Source organism: Balaenoptera borealis (genome assembly GCF_965194805.1).
Source record: "Balaenoptera borealis genome assembly, chromosome: 18".
Taxonomy (NCBI): domain Eukaryota; kingdom Metazoa; phylum Chordata; class Mammalia; order Artiodactyla; family Balaenopteridae; genus Balaenoptera; species Balaenoptera borealis.
In genome coordinates this window covers 43515466-43531064 of record NC_138877.1, presented here as the reverse complement: position 1 = coordinate 43531064, position 15599 = coordinate 43515466, and the positions used below count along the sequence as shown (strand labels likewise).

At 34.8% G+C, this 15599-nt stretch overlaps 1 protein-coding gene across 1 annotated transcript in view; it reads left to right on the top strand.

Annotated features, from left to right (window-relative positions):
• KLHL1 (kelch like family member 1) overlaps window positions 1-15599 on the top strand; it is a 432606-nt gene that overhangs the window by 374831 nt on the left and 42176 nt on the right. Inside the window, exon 8 of the mRNA XM_082365956.1 lies at window positions 4846-5008. Within this exon, the coding sequence (XP_082222082.1) occupies window positions 4846-5008 (163 nt within the window). The remainder of the gene's footprint in view (window positions 1-4845; window positions 5009-15599) is intronic.

The following is a 15599-nucleotide window of genomic DNA, read 5'->3' as shown; positions in this document are numbered from 1 at the left end:
TTTATAGTGTCCACTCTTACATTTAGGTCTTTAATCCATTTTGAGTTTACTTTTGTGTATGGTGTTAGGGAGTGTTCTAATTTCTTTCTTTTACATGCAGCTGTCCAGTTTCCCCAGCAGCACTTATTGAAGAGTCTGTCTTTTCTCCATTGGATATCCTTGCCTCCTTTGTCATAGACTAGTTGACCATAGGTGCGTGGGTTTATCTCTGGGCTTTTTATCCTGTTCCATTGATCTATATTTCTGTTTTTGTGCTAGTACCATATTGTCTTGATTACTGTAGCTTTGTAGTATAGTCTGAAGTCAGGGAGTCTGATTCCTCCAGCTCCTAATTTTTTCCCTCAAGATTGTCCTGGCTATTTGGGGTCTTTTGTGTCTCCATACAAATTTTAAGATATTTTGTTCTAGTTCTGTAAAAAATGCCATTGGTAATTTGATAGGAATTGCATTGAATCTGTAGATTACTTTGGATAGTATAGTCATTTTCACAATATTGATTCTTCCAATCCAAGAACATGGTATATCTCTCCATCTGTTTGTGTCATCTTTGATTTCTTTCATCAGTGTCTTATAGTTTTCTGAGTACAGGTCTTTTACCTCCTTAGGTAGGTTTATTCCTAGGTATTTTATTCTTTGTGTTGCAAGAATGAATGGGACTGTTTCCTTAATTTGTTTCTGATCTTTAGTTGTTAGTGTATAGGAATGTGAGAGATGTCTGTGCATTAATTTTGTATCCTGCTACTTTACCAAATTCATTGATTAGCTCTAGTAGTTTTCTGGTGGCATCTTTAGGATTCTCTATGTATAGTATCATGTCATCTGCAAACAGTGACAGTTTTACTTCCTTTCCAATTTGTATTCCTTTTATTTTTTTGTCTTCTCTAATTGCCGTGGCTAGGACTTCCAAAACTATGTTGAATAAGAGTGGCGAGAGTGGGTATCCTTGTCCTTTTCCTCATCTTAGAGGAAATGCTTTTTGTTTTTCACCATTGAGAATGATGTTTGCTGTGGGTTTGTTTTATATGACCTTTATTCTGTTGAAGTAGTTTCCTTCTTTGTCCATCTCTGGAGAGTTTTTATCATAAATGGGTGTTCAATTTTGTCAAAAGCTTTTTCTGCACCTATTGAGATGATCATATGGTTTTTATTCTTCAATTTGTTAATATGGTGTACCACATTGATTGATTTGTGTATACTGAAGAATCCTTGCATCCCTGGGATAAATCCCATTTGATCATGGTGTATGATCCTTTTAATGTGCTGCTGGATTCTGTCTGCTATTATTTGTTGAGGATTTTTGCATCTATATTCATCAGAGATATTGGTCTGTAATTTTCTTTTTGTAGTATCTTTGTCTGGTTTTTGTATCAGGGTGATGGTGGCCTCGTAGAATGAGTTTGGGAGTGTTCTTTCCTCTGCAATATTTTGGAAGAGTTTGAGAAACATGGTTGTTAGCTTTCCTCTAAATATTTGATAGAATTCACTTGTGAAGCCATCTGGTGCTGAACTTTGTTTGTTGGAAGATTTTTAATCACAGTTTCAATTTCATTACTTGTGATTGGTATGTTCATATTTTCTATTTCTTCCTGGTTCAGTCTTGGAAAGTTATACCTTTCTAATAATTTGTCCATTTCTTCCAGGTTGCCCATTTTATTGGCATAGAGTTGCTTGTAGTAGTCTCTTAGGATGCTTTGTATTTCTGTGGTGTCCGTTGTAACTTCTCCTTTTTCATTTCTAATTTTATTGATTTGAGTCCTCTCCCTCTTTTTCTTGATGAGTCCTGCTAAAGTTTTATCAATTTTTTTATCTTCTCAAAGAACCAGCTTTTAGTTTTATTGATCTTTGTTATTTTTTGTTAATTTCTATTTCGTTTATTTCTGCTCTGATCTTTATGATTTCTTTCCTTGTACTAACTTTGGGTTTTGTTTGTTCTTTCTCTAGTTCCTTTAGGTGTAATGTTAGATTGTTTATTTGAGATTATTCTTGTTTCTTGAGGTAGTATTATATTGTTGTAAACATCCCTCTTAAACTGCTTTTGCTGCATCCCATAGGTTTTGGGTAGTCATATTCTCATTGTCATTTATTTCTAGGTATTTTTTTTTATTTTGTCTTTGATTTCTACAGTGATTTCTTGGTTATTTAGTAACATATTGTTTAGCCTCCATGTGTTTGTGGTTTTTTCCTTTTTTCCCCCTGTAATTTATTTCTAATCTCATAACATTGTGGTTGCAAAAGATGCTTGATATGATTTCAATTTTCTTAAATTTACCGAGGCTTGATTTATGACCCAAGATGTGATCTATCCTGGACAAGGTTCCGTGTGCACTTGAGAAGAAAGTGTAATCTGCTGTTTTCAGTTGGAATGTTCTATAAATATCAATTAAATATATTTGGTCTATTGTGTCATTTAAAGCTTGTGTTTCCTTGTTAATTTTCTGACAGGATGATCTGTCCATTGGTGAAAGGAAGGTTTTAAAGTCCCGCACTATTATTGTGTTACTGTCAATTTCCTCTTTAATAGCTGTTAGCATTTGCCTTATACATTGAGGTGCTCCTATGTTGGATGCATATATATTTATAATTGTTATACCTTCTTCTTCAATTGCTCCATTGATCATTATGTAGTGTCCTTCCTTGTCTCTGGTAACATTCTTTATTTTAAAGTCTATTTTATCTGATATGAGTATTGCTATTCCAGCTTTCTTTTGATTTCCAATTGCATGGAATATCTTTTTCCATCCCCTCACTTTCAGTCTGTATGTGTCCCTAGGTCTGAAGTCAGTCTCTTTTAGACAGCATATATATGGGTCTTGTTTTTGTATCCATTCAACAAGCCTGTTTCTTTTGGTTAGAGCATTTAATTCATTCACTTCATTCACATTTAAGGTAATTATTGATATGCATGTTCCCATTACCATTTTCTTAATTGTTTTGGGTTTGTTTTTGTAGGTCCTATTCTTCTCTTGTGTTTCTCACTTGGAGAAGTTCCTTCATCATTTTTTGTAGAGCTGGTCAGGTGGTGCTGAATTCTCTTAGTTTTTGCTTGTCTTAAAGCTTTTGATTTCTCCATTGAATCTGAATGAGATCCTTGCCACGTAGAGTAATCTTGGTTGTAGGTTCTTCCCTTTCATCACTTTAAATATTTCATGCCACTCCCTTCTGGCTTGTAGAGTTTCTTCTAAGAATTCAGCTGTTAACTTTATGAGAGTTCCCTTGTATGTTATTTGTCATTTTTCCCTTGCTGCTTTTAAGAATTTTTCTTTGTCTTTAATTTTTGTCAATTTGATTACTATGTGTCTTGGCGTGTTTCTCCTTGGGTTTATCCAGCCTGGACTTTCGTGGCTATTTCCTTTCCTATGTTAGGGAAGTTTTCAACTATAATCTCTTCAAATATTTCCTTTGACCCTTTCTCTTTATCTTCTCCTCTGGGACCCCTATAATGCAAATGTTGGTGCATTTAATGTTGTCCCAGAGGTCTCTTAGGCTGTCTTCATTGGTTTTCATTCTTTTTTCTTTATTCTCTTCCACAGCAGTGAATTCCACCATTCTGTCTTCCAGATCACTTATCCGTTCTTCTGCCTCAGTTATTCTGCTATTGATTCCTTCTAGTGTATTTTTCATTTCAGTTATTGTATTGTTTGTCTCTGTTTGTTTGTTCTTTAATTCTTCTAGGTCTTTGTTAAACATTTCTTGCATCTTCTCGATCTTTGCCTCCATTCTTTTTCTGAGGTCCTGGGTCATCTTCACTATCATTATTCTGAATTATTTTTCTGAAACATTGCCTATCTCCACTTCATTTATTTGTTTTTCTGGGGTTTTATCTTGTTCCTTCATCTGATACATAGTCCTCTGCCTTTTCATTTTGTCTTTCTGTGAATGTGGTTTTTGTTCCACAGGCTGCAGGTTTGTAGTTCTTCTTGCTTCTGCTGTCTGCCCTCTGGTGGAAGAGGCTATCTAAGAGGCTTGTGCAAGCTTCCTGATAGGAAGGACTGGTGGTGGGTAGAGTTGGGTGTTGCTCTGGTGGGCAGAGTTCAGTAAAACTTTAATACACTTGTCTGCCAATGGGTGGGGCTGAGTTTCCTCCATGTTGGTTGTTTGGCCTGGGGCAGCCCAGCACTGGTGCCTACAGGCTTTTTGGCGGAGTTAATGGTGGACTCCAGTAGAGCTCACACCAAGGAATACTTCCCAGAACTTCTGCTGCCAGTGTCCTTGTCCCCACGGTGAGCCACAGCCACCCCCTGACTCTGCAGGAGACCCTCTAACACTAGGAGGTAGGTCTGTTTCAGTCTCCTATGGGGTCACTGCCCCTTCCTCCTGGGTCCTGATGTGCACAATACTTTGTGTGTGCCCTCCAAGAGTGGAGTCTCTGTTTCCCCTAGCACTGTCGAAGCCCTGCAGTCAAATCCTGCTAGCTTTCAAAATCTGATTCTCTGTGAATTACTCCTCCTGTTGTCAGATTCCCAAGTTGGGAAGCCTGACGTGTGCCTCAGAACCTTCACTCCAGTGGGTGGACTTCTGTGGTATAATTGTTCTCCAGTTTGTGAGTCACCAACCCAGGAATTATGGGATTTGATTTTATTGTGATTGCACCCCTCCTTCCATTTCATTGTGGCTTTTCCTTTGTCTTTGGATGTAGGGTATCTTTTTTGGTGAGTTCCAGTGACTTCCTGTCAATGATTGTTCAGCAGTTAGCTGTGATTCCAGTGCTCTCACAAGAGGGAGTTGCAATTGTTTCTTAACTGCTAGAACCTATTCTGAATGGCATCATAATTTTTACTACTAATTTGATTTTAGAAACTCACTGTGGAATAAATCCATTCGGTTTTCATTTCTCCCATGTTTCAGGTGTGACGGTACTAGAAGGACCTATCTATGCCGTTGGAGGCCATGATGGCTGGAGCTATCTGAACACAGTGGAGAGGTGGGATCCTCAGAGTCAGCAGTGGACATTTGTAGCTAGTATGTCAATTGCCCGAAGCACAGTTGGTGTGGCAGCATTGAATGGCAAGTGAGTAGACTTTCCTTTTTTATTTGAAAAAAAAGTTTTTGAGTGAATATTGTTTTAAAAATAGCATTTAGTAAACTGCTTTGATAAAATATTTAAATATTTTGTTTTTGATTTTTTTTTTTTAAGTTTAGTCTTCATGGATCATTGACATATCAAGACTACATATTTTTCTGATTGTCCCTTCTTATAAAATAAAAACCAAAACTTCTTTACAATAACTGTTTTTTTTTAAAGTATCACATATATTTCATGAGAATTATGTGAACTAACGATCTGCATATTTATATCCTTTCTGGTAAAATAGTCTGAGGAGCCTTCAAAAGACTATTAAAAATTTGGTACTTAGTATATTTTTTTGCATGATTGTATGTCTCTTCACTTTTCTCCTTTCCATTCCTATCACCCTAAATGGGGAATTTTCAAACACAACACTGTTGATATTTTGAGTCAGATAATTGTTTGTTTGGTGCAGGGCTCTGTCCTGTGCATTGTACAGTGTTTAGCAGCAGACTGGCTTTTATCTACTAGATACCAACTGCAACACCCTGCCCAATGTGGTAACCAAAAAAGTCCCTCTGAGGTGGCAAAATACACTCCCTCTCACTGCCATGAGAAACTCTGCCCTAAAAAAGCTAATAACACCTCTGGTTTGAAAAACAGCAAAAGCTTCCAATCTGTTTACTTGTCTTTCCACTAAAGTCCATTTGCTAAAGCTGCCACAGCTGCTTAACAAATGCAAGTAATATTTCAGTCCTCTTCAAGAACTTCTCTTTACAATTAGAACACAATGCCTATCTTTACCTAAAGGGACCTACTGGATCTTGTTTCTGCCTATTCTACATTTTTTTCTCTGTACATCAGCCAAATTGCCCTTTTATCTTTGCTTCAAATATAGCAGCTCTAACCAAACTTAGTCCCTTTGAATGTGCTCTTTTCTTTGAGATGCTGTTCCTACCCATCATCACGTGTCTGGGTTTTTCTCATTTTTCAGATTTCATCTCAAAATTTGTCCACAAAGAAAGTTATTTACTATTCATCCTATTAAAATAAACCACCCTGCACACTATCCCAAACTGCTTACTGTTCTTAAAATTACATACATTACTGTTTTCTCTTTTTACTAGATATACATGTTTAATGAATGTTGGACTTCAATTTTCATTTAGGTTTATTTGATGCCTAAAATTGTATTCTTAGTGTCATGTATACTTCCTGAGAATCCATTTAGGATTTTGCCTGGAAATAAATATTTACATATTAATTAGAGAAAATGTTAGATCTATACATTTGAAATCTTTTCGTCTGAAAATGTGATCTTAATTTTATCTCTTAAAATTAGTCTCTATGTATTTTAGTGGTTTTAATTTAGGTATAGGTTTAGTATTTTCTTTCTGAGTTTTATTCACACTTATTTGTATTTTTGAACATTTTAGATATTATATTTTAGTTTATATATTTGTATGTGTTAATAATTATACATTTATAGTACACTGGAGAAGAAAGTTTAAGTATCTATGTTTATAATAACCATCTTACTAAATGCATGTTATCAGTTAGTTTTTTGATTTATAATAATAGATTTTCTAGGAAGATAAACATGGTAAACTAATAATGAAACTTTGTCACTTCCTTCTTAATATTTATGTTTATTTCCTTTTTATTGTATTGCTTTTATTTTTAGAATAGTGATATAAATAGTAGTGATATTGGGTGACCTCGTTTATGTCTTTTAATTGGAAAGACTTTAATGCTTTATAGTCTGTGTGATATTAGTTGCTATTTGAGATACTTATACCATGTGGTGTCAAGGGCAAGATCTTGTCATTGCCTGTAGTTTCACTAATGGAGATTTTATTTTAAAAAATCAACCTTGGTATAATGTTTTATTAAATTCTTTCTAAAAATTTATAAACTTATATTTTCCTTATTTGATCTATTAATATGGTGATTTACAAAAATATTATAATTGTAAATCATTATTACATACTTAAAATAAAACCAACTTATCCATGTTGCATTATTCATTTAGTATTTTGTTGCATTCTATAGTCTATGATTTTTCTTCTATGTTTGGTCTATATATCTTTTGAAAAACCATTTCATAATATTTTCCATTATGATATGAAGCTTTTCTTAGCGTAATAACATCATAACATGAATTGAGAAGCTTTCTACAATTTATCTGCTATAAGCATCTCCAAACATGGGAAGTATATATTCTTGAACATGACAAATGATAGAAAAAATTATATGTATATTATCATATATATTCCCTTTAAAAGTTATATTTTACTGAGATTCTAAAATTTAGCAGAAGGCAGTTGTACCTTACTTCTAATCCTATGACTATTAATAATAATCCATCTTGTATTGTTATATCTTCTTTTGTACTGTTATTAACCTCCTAATTTGTTATTTTTAGGTGTTAGCATTATTACTAATTTTGTCTTATCTTAGGTTTTGTCAGTATAATTATTTGGTTTTGTTTTTGTCTTTAATCAAATGTGTGCATAGAGTGAAGTTATACTTGTTTCCTATCTTGTTTTCTTATTCATTAATTTGCACTTGGCTCAGTTTTATTTAATATGTCTTGAAATTCAGAATTTAACGATAGTATTAATAATTGTATTTGCAGTTTATTCTTCTTTAATATATCAAAATTATCATTTTAATTGTTTCCATTTCTTGCCTATTAAGAATAGTTTGGCTGTGAACATCCTCACTTATATATGTCCTTTGTGAGCATGCATACAAATTTTAGCAGAGTGTAGACCTGGAACTGCGATTGCTAGGCTATACGATATTCTTGTGTTCAGCCTTAAGGGATAATTCCCAGAAGATTTTGAAAGTGTTTTCCTAATTTATGTACATATTCACACTGTACTAGAGTTCTAGATACTGATTTGGTAACGCCAGTTTTTATCTTTTATGGTTTTTATCTATTCTGGTAGATAATGCTATCACATTCAGTTAATGACTGAGATTGTGCACCTTTTATATACTTATTAACAATTTTATATCTTCTGGCTGAAGTATATATTAAAGTCTTTTTCTTGTTTCCATTTGGGTTTCTGTCTTTTTCATTTTGCCTTGTAGAGTTCTTCATATGTTCTAGAAATTATTTCTAGGTAAATATATCTCACTTTATTAGTAGTAGTATATTACTATTACTACTACTATTATTTTCCAGGAAGGATATGTTGATTATATAATTTATTAAACTTTATGTCTAAAAGGAATTTTCCTATGTCTTCACACATTTGTTGTAAATTGGCTTGAGTAATTTAATGTCACAGCCTTGTATCGTTATAGTTAAGTAGATATTATATACTTACTTATCTTCTGTCATTTTTTTTTAAGGGAGATGTGTGGTAAGTCCAGTAGTTTCTCATCTTTAACATGTTTTTATATCTCATTCTTATAGATGTTTTGACTATATTTCTACCAGTTAGGGTATAGTCAAGAGACAGAAACCACTCCAGCCATTTATCAGTGATTCTATATAATCTAATATAAAGATTTGTTAAGTAGATATAAAAATTAGCTAGTTAACCAAAAAGTCAACAAGAGAACACTATATCATAAATGTATCCACTAAAGGAAACAGCTACCACCCCTAGTGTTGGAAAACAAAAGAAGAAATTGTAGTTATTAAGATTTAGAAAATCAGAGGAGAGTCCCTATGCAGCTGAAATCCAGACATTTGTGATTGGACCTCTGCTTAGCCAGAGCTGGCATCTCTGACATGAAAGAGGGGCCCCTTGGCCTGGGACCCGAAGCTCTGAGGAGGTGGTGCCAGTCTGCTGGTGTTGATGGCTCTGAGTGGTCTCAATAAGGCCAATTTTGCAAGTTCTGCAAAACGGCAATTGGATGCAACTGGATGCAGGAAAAAAAGATGGGATGACACAGGAACAGGAAATGAGCAGAAAGGAGCAAGACCCTTCCTCCTCTAGTCTTTCAGTCTCCCTCCAGCATCCATTAACGTCACATCCTAAAAGAAGGAACCAGGTGGCAAAGCAGAAACGTGGTTTGCAGAGTTCCAGCCCTTGTATCAAAAAGCAGAGTACAGGAGAGAGAATGTGGGGCTGCGAGATAAGAGCTTAACTACTGGCATGTTCTTCTCCAATTTCAAAATGTTTACCAGGGTATAACCTGATGGCTGCTTTTCATTCTTTTAACTTAATATTTTGAGATTCATTTGAACAATCTCAATCATGTTTTTATTTTACTAAGGAAAGTTTTTATCTACTGAGGATTGGTTTTCGTTTGATTCCTTTTCCATTATTCTAGTTCTTTGGTTTGGGATATATATTTTAGTATGTATTTATGCTAATGATTGTGTGTGTCTTTGAGCACTGATTTCTTTTCCATAAACAGTTTTTCTCCTCAGTAATTTTATTTCTTTTCCACTTAACTTGGGAATTTTTTTCTGTATTTTATGGTTAATCATTGCCATTTTGCTTATGAATTTTACTGTTTCCAGTGCATACCTAATCTGTATTTTAATTTTCCATATATGATATACTTATTTGACAGCTCTCTTTCCTATCTGCCTCATATTCATCTTATTTCAATTGAGGATACTCCCTTATTGTTTTACCTTAAAAATCTCTTGTATCACTAAATGTATATTTTCTTAAATTGCTTTTGAGAGTACATTTAGTGACTTTTTCTCACCACTTACGCTGATGCTAATTTATAGATTCATCTCTTATATCCTTTAGGAAATGGGTATCTTATTGACATAGCAAATTTGCTCAACAAAGATGAGAAGTATCTTTTCCCTTTCCTTATATTATTCATTTGTTACATTATTCTGTAATGAGAAGACATACATACACACACAACACACACAACACACCCAAGACATGCACACTTTATTTTAAAGTTTTAATGTATTACTTATCTTATTCTAGATTTTTTATAATTACTTTGCATTATAGTTTTGTGACCCTTCCTTAATATTTTACTGTGAAATATCTTTATATATATGTGTTTTGTTACAAATCTCCAAACTTAATCAGAAATAAATGGGATAAAAATTTAATAAATATAATATTTAATGGATAGTCTTGTAGCAAATTTTCACATGTTATTATAACTGAATTTTTTAATCCAGTTTCTTCCCTTTTAAATTAGCTTTATATGGAATTCATCATTTGTATAATTTTGTGGTCCTTGTATCTTTTTGGTCAGCTAGGATATCCTAAGAAATCCTGTTTTACTCTAACAACATTCTTCATACCAAATATCAGAGTGTGAGAGTATTTAAAGTTTTTGTTCTTAAAATTGTTTACATTTTAATTAAGTACATTTTCCCAAATTTTAACCACATTTTATGAAAATGTTTGGAATGATTTCATTTTTACTTCAAATAATCTTTATCTTTTAAATCAGAATAGTATAGACCTCATTTGGGTTATTTTTTAATTCCCCTGAGTGTGATTTAATGGCCTCAAAATTCTGTGGTTTAATGACTTTCTTTTAATGTCTGGTTGCTTTTCCTGTTTTACTCAGAGAAAAACATAATCACTAGAAAGTGACCTTTCACTTCAGATCCACATCAGAAAATTGTTTCAACATCACCCTCTGATAGTTGTTTATTTTTCTCTCACCTCTACTGACATGACTTTTTTTCCCTCTTGTTTAATTTTCACATCTCACTAATGTGTCATTCTAACCTGACCGTTGCTTCTCTGAATATTATTTTCAATAATTTTCCCAATTAAGGCTAATAAAAACCAGTGAACAGCCCTCTTGAGTTTAGATCATTCATGATACCTTTTGTTGTGGAAAAACAAGGCATTGGTTCGTGGTTTAAAATTAATGAGTGTATTCTGATGGATTCAAGAGCAAAATTATATCAATTTTATGAAACATTTTGGTCAGTCATCCAATGACACAGATTAAGCTAAGTCGTAGATATATCATCTTAGGCCAGCACAGCCACAGACTTACTTGATGCATAAAGGAAATACAACAAAACAGTAAATAGACATTCTGGTGTGGCGAGTGACCATATAAAACCTCAGACTCTCCAAATAATATCACACTAGTAATTATTTTTGTTTCTTATTTGCTCTGTGCCTTAGCTTTGTTCTTTCAAACTTTACTTTGTAACTAAAAGGTCTTTCTGGTTTGTTTCCCTTTATTTCCTGAGTAAGCTCAAAAAGCAGATACTTATACTGCCTGAGCACATCCATAAATAGTCCTGAATTTTAATAAATGTATGCTCTGGTCCTTGGAGAATCTGCAAAACAGATTTTAAAAACTGTGTTTGTTCCGTGATTCACCATGGCAAAACTGATTTACTCAGTCATTCAAAACCTCATGTTAATAATACACATGAAGAAGCTGCTATTTCTGTGCAGTCTGAAGTTTATACAGTTTGAAATATCATGAGAACAGGAGTCATGTCTGTTGTTTTCTCCAGTACAACCCTATATCTAGCACTGTACCTTATTATGCCTCAAGCCCTGTCACTTATGTGGTGCTCTCTAAGACCATTTCTATTTTTGTATCCAAACTTTGATATTCTTTTTCTTAAAAATGAACCCAAAATTGTAAAAGCTTTCCTATGATAAACATATCACCAAATGCAAGTTCATGTGCCTGAGGCACAGTGAGGCCAAACAAAACAAAACATCAGAGTTAAGAGCAGAGGAACCTTTATTGCACGGCTATGCAAGGAGATGGGTAGTTCATGCCCCTCAAAACCCCAAACTCCCTGAAGGATTTCAGCAATGTATTTTTAAAGGCAAGGTGAGGAAGGGGCGTGGTTGGTTGTTGCAAACTTCTTGGTACGGGAATCCTTTGTTCTTGCAGCTGTCCACATAGGTCAGGCCAAGATGTTCCTGTAAACCACCAGCAAGACAAATGTTAATCTCTGTTCTGAAACATTTTATCTCTATATGAATGGAAAAGTGTCATACCCTTAAAGGTCAGAGCTTTGAGAATGGGTCAATCCATATGTTTCGAGCTATAGGCAACATTCTTAACTCAAGCAAAAGCAATAGAATACAAAGGTTAAAGTACAAGAAACATTTAATGTGGAGTCAGATTTGTTCTTCCCTATTACAAGCAGTTTGTATTAAAATTGTATTATCTTAGATTCACACATTTAAAAAAAATCACTTGTTTGCTGAGTCTCGCTGAGGGCTGTTAATAGCCTTAGGAGGTTTGTGATTTGCCTTCTGGAAGAAATGATTTCTAATCTGGAACTTGACTGGTTTATCAGATTTGCAGAAAGTGAGGAAGAATTGCAATGAGAAGGAACAAGCTGTGTCCAGTTCCTGAGTGTGAATTGCAAACAAAAGGAGGAAAAGTTGAGTTTAGCTGGAATATAATGAGGAAGAGTGGCCCCAATAGATTGAATAGAAAGCCAGCCTCTAGGTCATAGCAACTTGACTAAGGTAAAAATATCATAAAAGGTTTAAAAAAGGGCAGCGACATGGTTGTATTTCAATTTTGTAAAAGTCACTCTGGCTGAAGAATAATTTATAATTGCTCAAGGAAACTATAAAATTATTAGAATCTCATCACAGAAGTAGACTGGCTGAGATGCATTCCAGTGGTTCAAAGGGATTACTTGATAAATCATGCCTCAGAATTAAAACATATAGCAACAGAATGTTACTGACCAGGGTTCTTGGCCTCCTCAATCAATAGAAATTGATAAGAGGCCAGGCAAGAAATTCAGGCAAGGCTTTATTGGGGTTCTTGCTGCAGCAGGAGGGAGTGAAAACAAGTAACAGTTTTCCTTGCTTGCTCCATGAGCCAGGGCGAGCTGGTTCTTTATATGGGATACAGGTGGGTCCAGGATTGGGCTGGAGAGGTGGCTTGGGTGGTCTGTCCACCCCCTTGGTGGTGCTGTGTGCAAGGTGCATATGCAGTACCCTGCTTTTGCTCCCAACACCCTGTTTTTTGGGAGGTTTTAGTCTTTTTGTATCTTCTTGTTCATAATTTGCCCCAACTGTACATGCATGCAGCTATTTTTAGTCCCTTATAGTTTCTTTGTATTTTGCTGCTGGAAGAGACATTTGTCCAGGTGCAAGCACTGCAGCAAAGGGTCCAGGTCCCAGCCTGTCTTACGAGCACTTCAGCAAGGGTCTCAAGACCCAGCCTATCTCAGGAAGACAATTCATTTTGGCTCCCTACTTGAGCATAGCTACTGCCAAACTCCTTAATTTAGAATTCAGTGGTTTTATGAAACAGACCTCTCTTTCCTTCTCCAGTCTTCTCTCTTAACCACCTGCCTTACAGCCACCCTATGTCCCAAACATAAAGAACGGCTTGATTGTTCACACTCTTTTGCATTTTTACATACTCATCTCTCTCCCCAGATTTCCCTTCCATTTTTTTCTTAATAACTTGTGACTGTCCACTGCCCTTTTAGTTTCTCTCCTCAGATTTTCATCTGGTCTTTGGATACATTTGAAAACTCTCTAGAGTAACAGCCTAACACAACTCTAGATCTCTATGTGCGTTAAATTCCAGGTGGCAAGAATGGTACTAAGAGAATTCAGTTTATTGTACTTGAGAACAATAGTGTAAGAAAGCATTAAAAATATATTAAGATGTGCCTTTACCTAAATAAAACCTAAGTGAGATCCTTTATAATATCTCCATCACCCAAAGCCTAGTTTAATCTGTACCTTTCCCATTAACCCTTTAAAATTCACCAATTTAAAAATAATTGTTCCATCTTTTGCATTCCCAAGACACAGGATTGATACTTTTCTCTGCAATTTGTCAATATCTTATTTCAGCTGAACTTAAACAGGTGCCTTTTCTTTGACAGCTTCCATTCATATATCATTCTTTTTCAAGAATTGGAAATGAGTGCTTTCTTCACTCATTTTTAAAAAATTTACAAATAGGTACTTGCTATGATGATATATCAGAGAAAATAAATCAAATCTGCCCTCAGAGAGCTTACATTATATTAATAAGGGAAATAAGAAGCATCAAAAGAAAGAAATTCAGAATTGTAATAGGTGTAGAGTGGGAGTTGGCAAGGAAACATGGAGGGATTAAAATTGAAGTGACCATTTCTACCAGGTTTTGGGTTAGTAAACTCTACTAAGTAGGGAAGGATGCAATTCATTAACCTAAATTAATTTCTGTATTTATAATTGTCAGAGACGTTTTAGGAAATATAGGCACGTTCTAATAAATAAAGGTAAGTGGGTTCTGTTAGCCATATGTTATAATGACAGCAAGTCCATTTTGTTTGGGGCAGCAAATTATGCTCAGGGACTGAGATTGTCTTTGCCAGAAGTTTAAAAACAACTTCACTGTAAGAATTTCACAAACCGATAGCATACAGGGTCATGTCTCTTAATAAGCCAATAAAGAAATAACACACCCATGGTAGATTAAATACACTATTGTTCCAGGCAAGGGGAGAAGATAGAAATAAAGTCCAAATTTACTTGAAGTGTACTCTTTTATTTTTTTTTTGCCTTTATTTTATTTATTTATTTATTTTTAAACATCTTTATTGGAGTATAATTGCTTTACAATGGTGTGTTAGTTTCTGCTTTATAACAAAGTGCATCAGTTATACATATACATATGTTCCCATATCTCTTACCTCTTGCATCTCCCTTCCTCACACCCTCCGTATCCCATGCCTCTAGGTAGTCACAAAGCACCGAACTGATCTCCCTGTGCTATGTGGCTGCTTCCCACTAGCTAACTATTTTACATTTGGTAGTGTATATATGTCCATGCCACTCTCTCACCCTGTCACATCTTACCCCTCCCCCTCGCCATATCCTCAAGTCCATTCTCTAGTAGGTCTGTGTCTTTATTCCTGTCTTGCCACTATGTTCTTCATGACCTTTTCTTTTTTTTTTTTTTCCTTAGATTCCGTATATATGTGTTAGCATACTGTATTTGTTTTTCTCTTTCTGACTTACTTCACTCTGTATGACACACTCTAACTCCATCCACCTCACTACAAATAACTCCATTTCATTTCTTTTTATGGCTGAGTAATATTCCATTGTATATATGTGCGACATCTTCTTTATCCATTCATCCGATGATGGACACTTAGGTTGCTTCCATGTCCTGGCTATTGTAAATAGAGCTGCTATGAACATTTTGGTACATGACTCTTTTTGAGTTATGGTTTTCTCAGGGTATATGCCCAGTAGTGGGATTGCTGGGTCATATGCTAGTTCTATTTTTAGTTTTTTAAGGAACCTCCATACTGTTCTCCATAGTGGCTGTATCAATTTACATTCCCACCAACAAAGCAAGAGTGTTCCCTTTTCTCCACACCCTCTCCAGCATTTATTGTTTCTAGATTTTTTGATGATGGCCATTCTGACCAGTGTGAGATGATATCTCATTGTAGTTTTGATTTGCATTTCTCTAATGATTAATGATGTTGAGCATTCTTTCATGTGTCTGTTGGCAATCTGTATATCTTCTTTGGAGAAATGTCTATTTAGGTCTTCTGCCCATTTTTGGATTGGGTTGTTTGTTTTTTTGTTATTGAGCTGCATGAGCTGCTTATAAATCTTGGAGATTAATCCTTTGTCAGTTGCTTCATTGGCAAATATTTTCTCCCATTCTGAGG